The 14941-nt window shown below is 36.1% G+C and overlaps 1 protein-coding gene across 3 annotated transcripts in view; it reads left to right on the top strand.

Annotated features, from left to right (window-relative positions):
• The window catches only part of EMB2763 (ribonuclease II family protein), an 86112-nt gene that overhangs the window by 68499 nt on the left and 2672 nt on the right, over positions 1–14941 (top strand). For all 3 annotated transcript variants that reach the window (XM_089796960.1, XM_089796961.1, XM_089796962.1), the window contains exon 19: positions 14811–14931. In XM_089796960.1, the coding sequence (XP_089653086.1) occupies positions 14811–14931 (121 nt within the window). The remainder of the gene's footprint in view (positions 1–14810; positions 14932–14941) is intronic.

The raw sequence follows: 14941 nt of genomic DNA on the forward strand, positions 1-14941 counted from the left end.
CACATGGCATTGACCAAAACTAATTTATCCCTCCAAAGCCTCATCAATGTCATGGAAACTGTAGACATGGAGAAAATTAATTGCTAGCAGAGCATCAACCTTCTGCTTATTAAGTAAATATTGTCATAATTAGTTAATGGTCATTTATGTTTTCAAGATAGTTTAGTTTCTTTCTATTTTTGTTTTCAGTTTACAATTGCTTCTTTTAGAAACATTATCTGTCTTTCCTTATTTATGGAGCTTTTCACCTCCACTGTAAACATATCAAATTATCTTTTGACGGTATCAAAGTCAAATCAGTTTATAGTGAAATTTTTTTCACATAAAAATTCATGGTCTGCTTAAATTACTTTGTAAAAGTTTTTTAGTTGTTTTTTAAAAAAATTTTTAATTGGAAAAAGTTATTCTGAAGAGAAAATTGCAGAAGTTTATTCGAGTATCATTTTTCTGGACTTTCTAGGCTTTTCTAATCCATGTTGTTTTTACTTTATTCTGTGCTGCGAAGTCTTACCTCCTGCGATGGACAAATTTCTTACACAATTTTCTGAAAATCGCGAAGATTTTTTCAGTGACAATCTCTGTTCTTTTCTTCTGCATTTACCGTCCACGTTTTGGCTGACATTATTCCTCTCTGACTCAGTTTTTGACATTCCTCCACAAATTTTATTGCCGATAAAGGGTTTTGTTGTCAGGAAAAATCTAATTTGCAGAGAGCGGCTTGGGTTTCCATTTGCAACCTAGGGATTTGGTGCAGAATTTTTACAATTTTGACAAACTCGCCTGTCTTTTTCTGTTGTGCTACAGCTTCTAAGCCCTGCCAGAATTCTGCAATTTTTTCCACTGATATATTACAATAAAACATGTCTCAAAATTCATACCATCTGCCTTCTGAAGTTTTTCCACTGCTTATGACATAAAATTCAGAATTGCAGCTTTTTCAAAAGTTGACCTCATTTTTTGTGTCATTGGAAAATGGGCAGGAGTGCGAATGACATCATTGATCAATGTTATGTTGGAATACAATCAATCCCCAACAACAAGAATTACAACATATGGAAATAGCACATGGTCACGATTTTTGAGTACTAGTGTTTGGATCACATTGTAGTTGGTAAAGCTATTCATCTCAAAACACTAGGCAAAGACCCAAATAAGTTCGATGAGCGCAGTTGGGAAGCAGTTATCAGTCATTGTTGATCTGCTTCCAAAAATGTGATTTGGCAAGAAAGCGGCAGGGGTTTGGACACATCTGAAGACTCTTTATGAACACTGAGACAAGGGTAAAGCAATCTTTTTAAAGAATATTCTACTTTCCATTATAATAGATGACAAGGTGTCTTTGTAGGAGAATCTTATGAAAATCAAGGATATTTAGGATGGGCTGGCGGCCATTGGTTGCTTGATGGAAGAAGAGGATAGGGGAGTAATCATGTTGGAAAGCTTGTTGACAGGGGGAGTTTGTTGTTGTTGTTGTTGTTGCACTGTTTGATGTTGCAGTATTTCTGGTTATTGTGTTGATGATGCAAAGAATTTTTGTTGCTGCTATTGTATTATGTTTGGTTGATTAATGTGGCTGATAGTATTGTAGAGTTGTTGATGTGTCGGTAAGGTTGTCATTGATGGAAATATATTGTTTTGGTGGCTAGCACTATGATCAATATTTTTGTCATGTTGATGTGTTTTTGTGTTTACGTTGCCCGGAAGAATGGTGCTTTGCAAAAAATGTTCCGTGGTGTATTCTATGATGTTTGTGATTGGTTCTGGTTCAAAATTCTCTGCTGTTCCAGATATGGTTTGCAGCAGTATGGTTCTATTGTTTTCCTGTTTGGATTGTGTTGATGTGGTTCATAGTTGTAATTGCTAACATGTTATTTGGTCGAAGCAATGTGTGTGGTGTGGACCATTTTTCATTCCTCCCCAACGCAAGAATGTTTAGTCTAGACATATTTCCAATTGTGTTGGCTGATTTGGTAATTTTAGATCAGTATAAGAGGCTGATTGTGATGGACTAGTAAGGAAGGTTATGGAAGAGAAGATGCTTCAGATATAATGCGTTGGTTTTGGTAGAAGTGTAAAGTGGGGTTGTGAGTAGAGCGTGTGTTGTTGTCTTTGTTAGACATTGGAGGCAATGACCCAAGGGTTTGTTTTGATAGTTGCACCATCAGTGGTGGATTTCCTTTTCTATTTTCTTTCTTAGGGTAGTGACCCCTTTTGGTTTGTGAGTTCACCCACAATGAGTATTTTGGCTGTGAACCACCTATTGTAAAAATCATTCCAACCAGTGTCACCTTAAGCGGCTCTTTATAAGTGAAAATTTGGTGGATTTCCTTTACTATCTTCTTTCTTAGGGTATTGACCCCTTTTGGTTTGTGAGTTCACCCACAATGAGTATTTTGGCTGTGAACCACCTATTGTAAAAATCATTCCAACCAGTGTCACCTTAAGCGGCTCTTTATAAGTGAGAATTAACCTCTTTGTGGTTTTTCCCAAACTAGATTTTCCATGTAAAATCTATTGTTCATTGTGTATGATTCATATGTGTGCTCTTTCATGTTTGTCTATTGTATGATGAAATGACAGTTAATCTGTTGTTTTGGATTTGAGATATTGAAACAAAATTTATTTGACGACTAATTCACCAACAAAGCTCACCACTTTCTTGAGCTCTTTATTAAAACTCTCAACACTTGCATCCACCAATGTTGATCTGAAGTTTGATAGACTTAGCAATAAGCTCTTGCCATAAGAGAGGTTGAAACGAAAATTTGGGAATATAAGAATTTGCTTAAGGCATGTAATAAAAAGCCAAGATCTAGAAGCTCAATTGACAACATTAGAGAGATTGGTGCAATGATATGATCAATTGATTGATTCTACAAAAGATCAAATAATAATGGATGCCCAATTGATTTACGATGTGGATATGCCTAAACATATAAGAAATGCATGCTAACTTAGAGATATGCAAGTGTAACCTTTAAATCACACTAGGTGCAATCACATGTCCACCAGTGGTGGTCATCCTCCATTATACAAAAAAGTATGTGCACTGTATACAACAATGAGAGGATAATGTGATAAGAGCACTAAAGGTGGATCTCACACATAAAGAGCTATGAGATAACGTCTAACTTCACCTCAAGTGGATTTCTCCTACGCCATGCGAAATGCATACTCCTATGTGTCTACATCACAACTAATATGCAAATGCACTATCCTAAGTAAGCTTAAGTTTAATTATAATTAATTAATTAATGTTACTAACATGGAGCAACAAGTAGACAACCATGTTGGGACAAGCATTTACTGCCAAAGACAAAGACTAAGGCAAGTCTTTTCAACATAAAGGAAAAGGGAAACCTAAGGAGAGTTCCAAGAAGGTCATAACGTGTTATTATTATGGTATATTGGTTATACGAAGAACTCATGCAGTAAATAGCCGACCAATGAAAAATCCAACCGGGGAGGGTCTTAGTAGGAGGTCCATGTTGAAAAGCATATTGAGCAATAGTTTTCCTTTTATGCATTTATGGCAAAATAACTAGTAGATCATGTCAAACATCTACTTAGGACATTAATTTTGGAATTTCTTGGCACTTTACACAAGATATTGGTTTACAAAGTACATGACTTGCTTCGATTTAGTGATCTTTAGTAAACTTCGGTAAATGTGAAGAGGATACAATTATTGACAAGGGCAACATTCAGATTACATATGGTGGGAGAAATCTTATATTTCTCAATTTATACTATGTTTTGGGCATGAAGCCTAAATCTGATATTTGTGAGAGATTTACTTGTCCAAAATTGGATATTGCCTTCTATGCACAAAAGTCTCAAATTGTTAATAAGAAGTTCAAGAAAACAATTGGAGTTGGCCTTAGAGAACAACAACTAGACAACTACTGTGGAACAAGTGTTATTGCTAGAGCCAAAGACAAAGGCTAAGGAAAGTTCTTCCAGCAAAAAGGACAAGGCAAACCTAAGAAGAGTTCCAAGAAGGTTATCATGTGTTATTATTATAGTATCTTGGTTGTATGAGGAACCAATGTTGTAGATTGCTGGCTAATGGAAAATCCACCCATGGAGGGTCTTAGCATGAGGTCGATGTTGTAAAGCATACTGAGCGATAGTCTGGGTTATATGCATTTATGGAGCATGACTAGGAGATCCATGTCAACCATATGTGTGGTAGTTTGATTTTGGAACTTCTTGGCACATTACACTCAGAAGAGATTGGTTTACGAGGTACACGACTTGCTTCAATTTATTGATGTTTGGGTAAGATGAGTAATATACAATTGTCGACAAGGGAACATTCAGATTACATTTGGTTGGAGAAATCTTATATTTCTCAATGTATACTATGTTTCGGACATGGAGCTCAATTTTCTCTCTATGAATGATTTTAATTGTTCAAAGTTGGATATTGTCTTCTATGCACACACTTCTCACATTGTCGATAAGGAGTTCAAGAAAACAATTGCAAATGGCCTCGAAGGTCATGTTTTATTTCACTTTGTTAATATTGGAGTGTCTTCGGAGTGTGCAGTGTTTGCAAGGAGTCCATTGGTTATCTTTGGCATAGATACTATGGACACCTTAATGTATCATATTTCTCTTAGTTGGCTTGGGAGAATCCGGTAAAATGGCTTACTATGTAGAGCTTGTGGAGGTAGAGAAGCAACAACGGACTGCCTTCTCAAATAAATATTCTTGGAGAGGTCTTGTAATTGGCTCATGTGGACTTTTGTGGACCAATGAAAAAATCATTGGTCATTGGTGCCAAGTGGAATTTAACATGAAACCAGATGTATTCAATCTAGAAGTATAAAGCATTAGTCGAAAAAGAGTTAGGATGCGAGAACATTACTTTTAGGTCAAATAACAGGTGGACTTTATTCAAATGAATTCTTTTACTTTTGTTCTAAACACGATATTTAGCGCCAACTTATCACACCCTACAACCCTTAGCAGAATGGTATTGTTTAGGGGAAGAATGTACAGCTGCGGAGATGGCCTGGTTTGTGTTGGAGCATAGAAATATTCTGAAGTTCTAGGTAGAGGTACTCTGTATGGCAAACCTATGTCCCAAATCAGTCTCCAATACAAGATTTCAAGAATAAGACTGCACAGGTAGTGTGTTTTGGGAAGAAACCAAATATCAACCACGAGAAGACTTTTGGTTTAACAAATGTTCAGATTCTAGATACAAAGAGGACCAAACTTAATTTCAAAAGTGAGAATTTGATGCTTATAAGCTACAGTGACAATTATAAAGCTTATCTAGCTGATTAATGGGGACATTGACTGTCTCGTATTCAACAGAGATATGGCTTTTGATGAGAAAAGTGTGATTTTTCTTTTCTACTCCTATACAGCACCTTGAAGATCAACCTTTGAAGAAAAGTAATTTGGGTATTAAGCTTCCATTTGCTTCATCTGAATGGAGAGATTCTGATGATCTCAAATGAGAACCAGTGGAACCTCCTAGGCATGGCATTATACCACCAAATTTCCCTAATGATAATCAAGACCAACATCCAGATGATTTCATTCTCCAAGTCATGATGATCATCTTGATTTGGAAGATCTATTCTCTAACCTAAATGGAGGGAAAAGACTATTGGCGATGTTTGGGATGATGAGCTTGTTGAGGGTAGATTATTCAAAAGCACACGCAAGAAGAATACAATCAGCTTTTCTCTAATGGCCACCATTTAGAATGTTTACATCCCCAAGCTTATTTAAAGGCAAAAGGGATACCTGAATGGGAAAGGGCTATGGAAGTTGAGTATCATAGTTTATTGAAGCTCAACACTTGGGTTCTGTCACATCTTTCACCAAGGAAGATACCTATCAGTTGCAAACATAGTTCCATGACTTGGACTCACCTATGACTCGGAAAAATGAAAAAGCAAAGATTTTTAATGATTTAAAGTTGCAGTGTCCCCATTTCTGGGAAGTCTGTGCAGTTGATGGAGTTAGCTCATCATAGCGGCCCTTGGGAGCTAACAGGGTGATTTGGGGGAGCCAGTTGTAGACTTACCATTTTAATTGTAATCTCTCTGCCTCAAATAAAAATAAACAAAAGGGCATTTTATTTATTATTGAAATATAATATTTGAATTCATATTACAAGTCATCACTTTACATCCTTGTTTCTCCTTACAGAAATCTGAATCTTTCTGTTTCTTCTTATTTATTCTGCATATGTCTTGTTTTCCTTTCTTTGCAACAGATATTTTACATATTTATATCTTGGAACATGAAATAAGGTGTCCTTTTATTTACGAAAGGATATGCCGCCTTCTCTAAATAATATTTATTTTACAACTTAACCTTTTGTTAACTGCATCCTTCAATCTTTCTAATCATCAGGCTTCTTAAGTTTATCCTCATTGACAAATACAGTCATACTTTTTCCTCTTATTAATTCACCGCTTCTAATGCCAAACTTTTATTTGTTTTGGCTGAAGATGATATGGTTCCTCACTTTTCTTTGCTGAAGATATCTTGCCCCCCCTGTACATTTGGCTCTTCCTGTACAAACTTAGCGGCTTAGTCCATGTCATGCCTGCAAGTGCAGATTTTATGCAACTCACGATACCCCTCATACACCATCGTCCCTCTTGCTTCTACTCCTCTCCTGTGGGCTGTAGGCCTTTTCTTCTATTTCTTCCGTTGAAATGCATAAGTAGCATAGCCTGCAGTAGCAATGGCAACGGTGGAGAGAGTAGCGAGAAAGAGTTAAAAAAACCCATACTCATTGATTCTCTGGTGATGGTGACATATAGCTGCATATCTCCTCTAATGTTTGAGTGTGTCATGTACACTGCTTAAGATGACATGGCAATTGCTTATTCAATCTCTCCTTTTATGTTACTCAGAATGACAAATATCACTGCCTCTGATAATATTTATTTTATGTGTTTATACTCTGTGCATTGGCGCTTTCGTCAAAGTCATCTCTTGTCTATGCCACATGAAATTGTGTGTTTTTGCTAAAGCTATACTCTTTTCATTGAGCCAACACAAAGGATAATTGGTCGATCGTCTATGTGCTTCTCTTCAATTAGGTCATGTTTGATTGTATGATTGTAGAAGGCATTGCTTCTGGCCCTTTCCAACTTCAATTATGTTTATCTGCAAACTGAAAAATTGTGTTGATTGTAGAATAAACATATATTGTTATTAGGGAAAGATACTGAATGGCTGTATATTTTCAAATTAAATCTTCTTTAGGAGGCAGAGCTATATACTTTGCACCAAAAAGTGTGCCCTCAGAACCTGCTTCAACCTCATCTATATCATCAGGCATGCTTGGATCCTTCACACTCATCCCTAGAAAAATTGGGCTTCTGTTTGTGGGTTTCGAACATGACCAACACTGATTTACTTTTTGTCTTATGCTTCTTATTAGAGAAATAAGAAACTAAATTCAGAATATTTTAACCCTTGGAGAATAACCATGAGTGTCCATTTTCGTTATTTTGGCACTTTATCAATTTGGAGAAATAAGTTTGATTCAGAGAAATCTTTGACGACCCGGCTGAGACCTTCTGAAAGGCTGGTTCTATTATGTTTCCTCACTATAGGGATACACTGTCTGGATGAGTTATATAACACTTCCATATCCATGTGCATCATCTTTTATAATAGATGAGGTGTACTGTTGTGTCTTGCCTTCTATCTGGTACACAGGAGTAGAGGATGAATTATGCATTGCTACAGTGACTAGTATGCATTTGTTATCTGTGAGTATTTCTGTATGCTAGTTGGACATTCATTTACCCCAGTCTCCATATTATGCTATGTGTCTATTCATGAGAATGAAGTTGGTTCCCTGATCTGTACCCCCGCTCAAGTCATGAGACATTGATTGTCTTTGCACATAGTGTTCCTGAGGAAGTTCACTGTAGATATCTGAAATATCCACTCTTGCTGTTTGCTAGTCTGTAAGTTAACTCTCATTTTTACTGTAGTCAATTCTTCTAAGAGCTTTGTAATCCAAAATTCAAGGCGCATACAATCTTAAAAGTAAACCCTTTAAGCCGAGCAATCTTCATTCTCAAAGCAAGCATAAATGTTCGATTTTGGGTGAAGGTCCTATCAAGTTGATGACAAAGATGGTGAAATCCATGTCATATAGTGTTAGTCATACAATAAAGGATCAAAGGGGTGTCTCAAATGGAGGCCCTAATTTGCAAAAAATTTGGGCTCCATCATGATTGACAAGCCATGGTCTCTGACTGTGAGGTGTCACTCTAATCAACAACTGTGTGGGTGCTTGATCATATTTGCCTCTGTCGTAGCCATAACCTGTCTCCCTAACTGCCTAGTCAACCCACTCGTGGTCCTTCTCTATCGAGATAGGATCAGAAACTCGCACGAGTATGGTTGGCCTGTGGGTAGTCAATATTTGCATAACCCGCGATGAGTTATGACTGGTTGCATATGGGTCTCTAAAGTGAAGTACAAAGCTTGGTTGGTGGCTAAGTGATTCTCATGGAAAGAGGGTGTTCACCACAAGGAAACCTTTGTTCCTACAACAAAGATGAGCACCATTTGATTGGTTCTGGCCCTACAACAATGTGTGGTTGGAAAATCCAAACCATAGTTTGCAAACTCCATGAGTACTCTCTGAGTTGCTGAATACTCTATATTTTTGCTCAGTGAGTTTTTACAAGTTCAACTCTCGGGGCATTTATATACACATGAAAAACATGGATAAAATCGCCAATGCAAATAACATGCTGGTTTCGCATGCTTCTTTTGTTTGAGATGTCAATTTGTAATTCCAAAAACATTTTGTAATTGATTCTTGCATAATCTCTTTATCTTTTAAGAATTTTTAATTTACAGTATCCTCTAACTTTGAGATTTTGTTGAGTCTTTGCAAAGTTTTCGAGTCCTGGGTTTGTCAAGTACTCTCAGAGTCCGAGTCTGCAAACTATGGTCCAACAGATCTGAAGACTGCCTCCTCAATGGCGATATAGAGGAAGAAGTCTATTTGTTGTACCATCCAAATTTCAATGTTGTAGGCACAGAGCACAAGCTATGCAGACTGCTAAAGTTTCCTTACGCCTAAACGCTCCCCCAGGGCATGGTGCATCAAAATTGATACCTATTAAGCTGTGCAGGGTTTTCACGGAAGTTCTTCAGATTCCAACTTGAAAGTCAAAAGCACTGTTAATGACATCATTTGTCTTGTCATCTATGTTGATGATATGCACAATTGCTTGAAAAGATCAAACTAAATTTGTGTCGGGCATTATTGTCTTGGTTTAGAGGTTTTGTAGATAGGTGGGATAACATTTTCATTTCTCAGCCAAATTATGTCTTGAGTTTTCAAGATTGAAGATTGGAAACCTTCATCTACACATGGAGAAAGGGCTGCAACTATCAGCCAAATCAGATTTACCTGTGTCATCTATTTCACAGAGAAGCCTACTTCGGCATTTTGTATAGAAGAAGAAAAGATCCTTGGTTTATTGGCTTGACAGACTCAGATCGGGTAGGTTCTGTTGATGACATGACGTCTACTTCTAGGTATGCCTTTAGTTTTGGTATAGGTGCAGTCACATAGACTGGTAAGAAGCAACAGGTAGTCTGTTCCCTTACAAAAGTAGAATATTAGGGAACTGTTAAAGCATCATGTGGGACAATATGGCTATGAAAGATGCTTTCTGACATGAAATTGTCTGAAGCAGGGTCTTCGCCCTTTTTTATGACAGTCAAGGGGTTCTAAGACTTCCCAAGAATTCAATCTTCCACAACAAAACCAAACACGTAGTTCTTTGTCATTTCATCAGAAAGCTTGCTGAAGATGGAACGGTGATGTTGCATTATGTTCCAACTGAGGACCAGACTGCAGATACCCTAACTAAGTCATTGAGCTCAGACAAGTTTGTAAAATTCAAGGGGCAACTTGGGGTAGTTTGTAGAAGGACTTTTAAAAAAGGGTATTAAAAAAGAAGTCTTAATTGTTAGTTAATGGTCAGTTATGTACTTTCAGATAGTTTAGTTTCTTTCAATTTATGCTTTCAGTTTACAGTTTCTTTTTGAAACATTATTTTTGTATTTCCTTATCTATGGAACTTGTTGCCTCCATGGTAAATACATTGAATTGCCATTTTGCTGCTAAGCTATTTTCAAAAGATAAAAGTCAAAACAAAATGAAGATGCAATATAATTTGTTGCCTTAGGAAGTACGAAGGCCTTGCAATTCTTGACAATTGAATCAATATAGTATATATAGGTTTGGAAGGTTCTTCACAAAGAAAGTAGAAGTGAGACTTTAAAGTGGCTGTGCACAATTTTAACAACATATGATTCCCAAGGGAGCATGCAACACAAGCAATTTTTTGTCTGACCTATTTCATCATTCGAGACAGCCAAATCAAGGTACTGCTACAAGATGTTAAAACTTGAGCCCAGAAATCAATGAAGATAACCAACAATAAGAAAGATATAAAACCGAAGCAAAGACACCGGAAATATCTTGGGAAAACCCTTTGAGAATGAAGGAAAAAACCCAGCCACACAACACAAATATATCTTTATTGATAATGAAATGTTCAAGTGTACAATATCTTTTGCTTGATGCAAATATATAACAATAGGAGAGACTCTTCACATTATAACTGAAGGTCTCTTGAGATTCCCATAACTCCTATAATTAATTATGATTCTTTGGATATTCATGCCTCAATGCATGTGAATGACACATGTCATTTACATTTAATATTACAAATTAACCTTAAGTGACCTTTTCGGCTGAAGATACAATAACGGTAATAACGTATAGATTTCAAGAGATAAAGATCTCTATCGCAGCTACAAACTTTAACACTCCCTCTTAGCAAGAGAGAGATCTTTAGCTGAACAGTCACACAAAATTGCAACAAAAAATGTCAATGATAAATTCTGATCATATGAATTTAAAACATAATTCATGGAATCACTCAACATGAAAACCTATAATAGTTACTCATATTCATGTAATCACTCAACATGAAAACCTATAACAGTGATTCATATTCATAGAATCACTCAACATGAAAACCTATAACAATTACTCATATTAATGGAATCACTCAACATTAAAAGATTCGTTAGACTTACAGCTAAGCCTTTAATCATAGACTCTCTCAACATGAACTGTCATGGAATCTCTCAACATGAGATCAACTTCCATCACAAAATTTCTCAATGTGATGACATCATCGACTCTCTCAACATGATGTTCATTATTGCATAGTGAAAAAGTTATCATAGCTGATCTTACAATCTCATTTATTCACACAAGAATAGAAACAAGCATAACAAAAGCAAGACTTAGTTCCATTTAAGTTTCAAATATTACAAATACCACAAGTATTATGAGAAAGATGGAGATTCCATAAGCACTCCCTCTTAATTATGAAAAGAAGATAGTTGATGAAGCCTCCCTTTGAAGCTAAAACATCTTCTAAAGCTCAACATCTCCCTCTTAATTAAAGCAACCTATTGCCTTTCTTGTTGCATCTCACTGAGGCTAAACATCTCCCTCTTAACATGTAACATCAAAGCAAATATCTTTATCTTGTTGCTTCCTGCAACAGAGAGAGGTTATTTAAAAATTTATACATATACCAAAAGAAAATACATTCTTCTTCTTTATCATGCATACAAATTTAACAATTTTTCATCCAATAATTTCGTTCCCAATATCAAATGTCTTCAATACCAATATGAAAGAATCATCAAAGCATAAAACTAGAAAATAAGTGAAAACTTATCTCTTGATTTTCTTTCAGATTTGATCTCCATGATCATGCAGCCAGTGCACTTGATTATCCCCCCCTCTTATGCAGACTGCACAGCCTTTTTCTTTTGCAACATTCTATGCTATTTATACAGGGAGCAATGGCACAGCAAATGAAACTCTGCCTCCAAGCTTTTCTTCTGACAGACAGTTCTCAAAACAATGAGCTGATGCCATCAAGGATCACATGTCATTATCAAATTAAATAGAGCCAAAATGAGAACAGTAGCTGGAAGGCAAGGAGGCATCTAGACATAGACAGCTTGACATAAGGCTAAATGCATGAATGAAGCCCAAAATGAGTGATATACTGAAATCTACTTTTCAGACTTCGACATCTGAACAAAAGTTTGCAATTTTAATTTTTAATTTTTAAATCACCTCAAAAGTATAATAACTTGGCATTCTGCATAAGAATCGATGACCAAAGCCTACAAAAATCAGTTGAGTCCAAATTTGTGAAGATTTACTAGAACGGGGATAAGACCACCTTGTGGCAATAAGTTAGGGGAGGAGACAAGATCAAATAGCAAATTCAAAATCCTACGATACACCCGACTCATCTTCGATGTTTCTTCCTTTTGCTTCTATTGATATTGAGACACCATATGACATCAATATACAACCTTAGAATATAGTGAATGTTTATTAAATGAAGGTTTGCCTCCCATATCAAACATACTTAGAGAGTAATATACTTAGAAAATGCTACGGTAACATCACATCTCAGAAACTCCTGAAGCTTTAACTAACCAAGGCTTCAACGGATGACTCTCAATCTTCATGAATACCTGAAGCAATGAAGGGAAAATCTTTTCATGATCAACAATTGAAGGTAGCGGAGGGTGAGGAGGGCCTCAAGGTTGCATAGTGGGTGGAGGAGGAAGAACCCCAACTCATGGACCTCTGTTCGGTATTCCCGCCATTGATTTCTGTTGAATTTAGCGCCTTCACCTAAAAATAAAAAACAGCTGCTTACTTTCCTTTGCTTTGTCATTACATACTTCTCTTTGCATAAAAGAACAAGTCCTGCACTAGATTTCTCTCCATCGATCCATATGAATTAAACATAAAAGATAGAGAAATAAATGAGAGAACCATCATGGATCATAAAGGACGGTGACAACATGGCAAGATTATAGACAAGAGCCAATACTTATTATGACACCTCTAGAGAGTGAGCGGTTTAAAAAACAAGATGCAAAAAGCGATAAATTCCAAATTTAATATCCTCAGGAATGATTTAAAAAAAATGAAAATAAACAATACTCCTTAATCATGCATGTAGTCGCCGCAATCAAAATTTAACCTTGTGTCGATGCCTCCTCATCAACAGTAATAGTTGTCTTCGGAAATGAATGAAAATATCCACTCCAAGCATTATGATCACAAACTGCTCTTGTCGTTATTACCTATCTCCATAAATGAATGAATCCAAGACTTTTTGCTTTCCATAATGAATCATTAACCACGGTGATCTGAACAACACGATGATTCTTTACCTCCCACGAAGATTGCCATTACCATGGGAAGAAGCCATTTATGCCAAAACAAGGAGAAATAATATTGCCAATGAATTTCGAGAGTCCATAAATTTTCCTGGTCACGGTGTAGTAGAAATAGCAAGAGTTGGACATTACGACAACATAAAGTTTACAAAGATGAAATATCGTCTGCACTTCAGAAAACAAGATCCACAAAAAATTGGAAATGGATTGAGAGATGATCAATTCTCATTAGCAAAGAGTATAACCTTCACATATTTCTTCAACACAACACTTTGCCTTTGAATCTCTACCAAAAATCATAGCAGACTTTGTTTAAAGACCCGTAATGCAAAATATCAAAATGGCATAGGACTTCATGATCCTCCTGAAGATGGATTCCAGACAATGACTCGGCCAAAAGAAGATGCAAACATAAGAATGATTCCGATGATTATATCTAATAGCGAAATTAAAACTGTGCCCGAAGCACCCATAATGAGCACATACTGAAGTTATAATTTATTACTATTATCAACTAGGCTCCGATACCATGTTAAAACTTGAGCCGAGAAATCAATGAAGATAACCAAAAATAAGAAAGATATAAAACTGAAGCAAAGACACCAGAAATATCGTGGGAAAACCCTTTGAGAATGAAGGGAAAAACCTAGCCACACAACACAGATATATCTTTATTGATAATGAAATGATCAAGTGTACAATATCCTTTGCTTGATGCAAATATACAACAATAGGATAGACTCTTCACATTATAACCGAAGGTCTCTTGAGATTCACATAACTCTTATAATTAATTATATTTCTTCGGATATTCATGCCTCAATGCATCTGAATGACACTTCATTTACATTTAATATTACAAATTAAACTTAAGTGACCTTTTCAGCTGAAGATAACAATAATGGTAATAACGTTCAGATTTCAAGAGATAAAGATCTCTATCGCAGCTGCGAAATTTAATACAAGAGGGTCAGTCCTTGAGTGCTGAAGGAATATCTGATATTGACCCACATGATAGTGAATGGGATTGCCCTTTTAATAGGAAGGATCTCTTAAAATACTTATTACTAGCAACTTCTACGCTTTGCTTACCATACAACAGCTTTTTTTATTTGTTTTGGGCATTATTTCCTTTGTTTAAGGTGCCTACTTTATGCAAAGGTTGATAATCTGTTAAGTTTCTCTATCCTTCATCCGTGTGGATGCTATGTGGTACTATAACCTGATTCATTTTATCTGTTTTGGATTTATCATACTTTTATTTTTACACCATATATGTATATTTCACTTTCATCCAGAAGAAATGATCTTATGTTTGTTTTTTAATATTTTAAATCTAAAAGCTATGCATTGCGTTTCTTTGGTGAATCTTTTGCATGTTTTCCTTCCCCATGATCATTAGGCATTATTAGTCAGCAGATTTATGTCTAGATAAAATTGATCTTCTTGATTATACATTAATTTTCTGGTTTTACAAAAATGGTGGTGCACAGGCGTCATCCAACTCCAACACCTGAAATGCTTGAACCTGTATTGCGTACAACAGCATCTGTTGGAATTAAGCTTGATGTTTCGTCTTCAAAAGCATTAGCAAATTCTCTTGATCTTGCCGTGGTATGACCCT

Source organism: Cupressus sempervirens, chromosome 8 (genome assembly GCF_028749045.1).
Source record: "Cupressus sempervirens isolate cs-2001-9-10 chromosome 8, ASM2874904v1, whole genome shotgun sequence".
Taxonomy (NCBI): domain Eukaryota; kingdom Viridiplantae; phylum Streptophyta; class Pinopsida; order Cupressales; family Cupressaceae; genus Cupressus; species Cupressus sempervirens.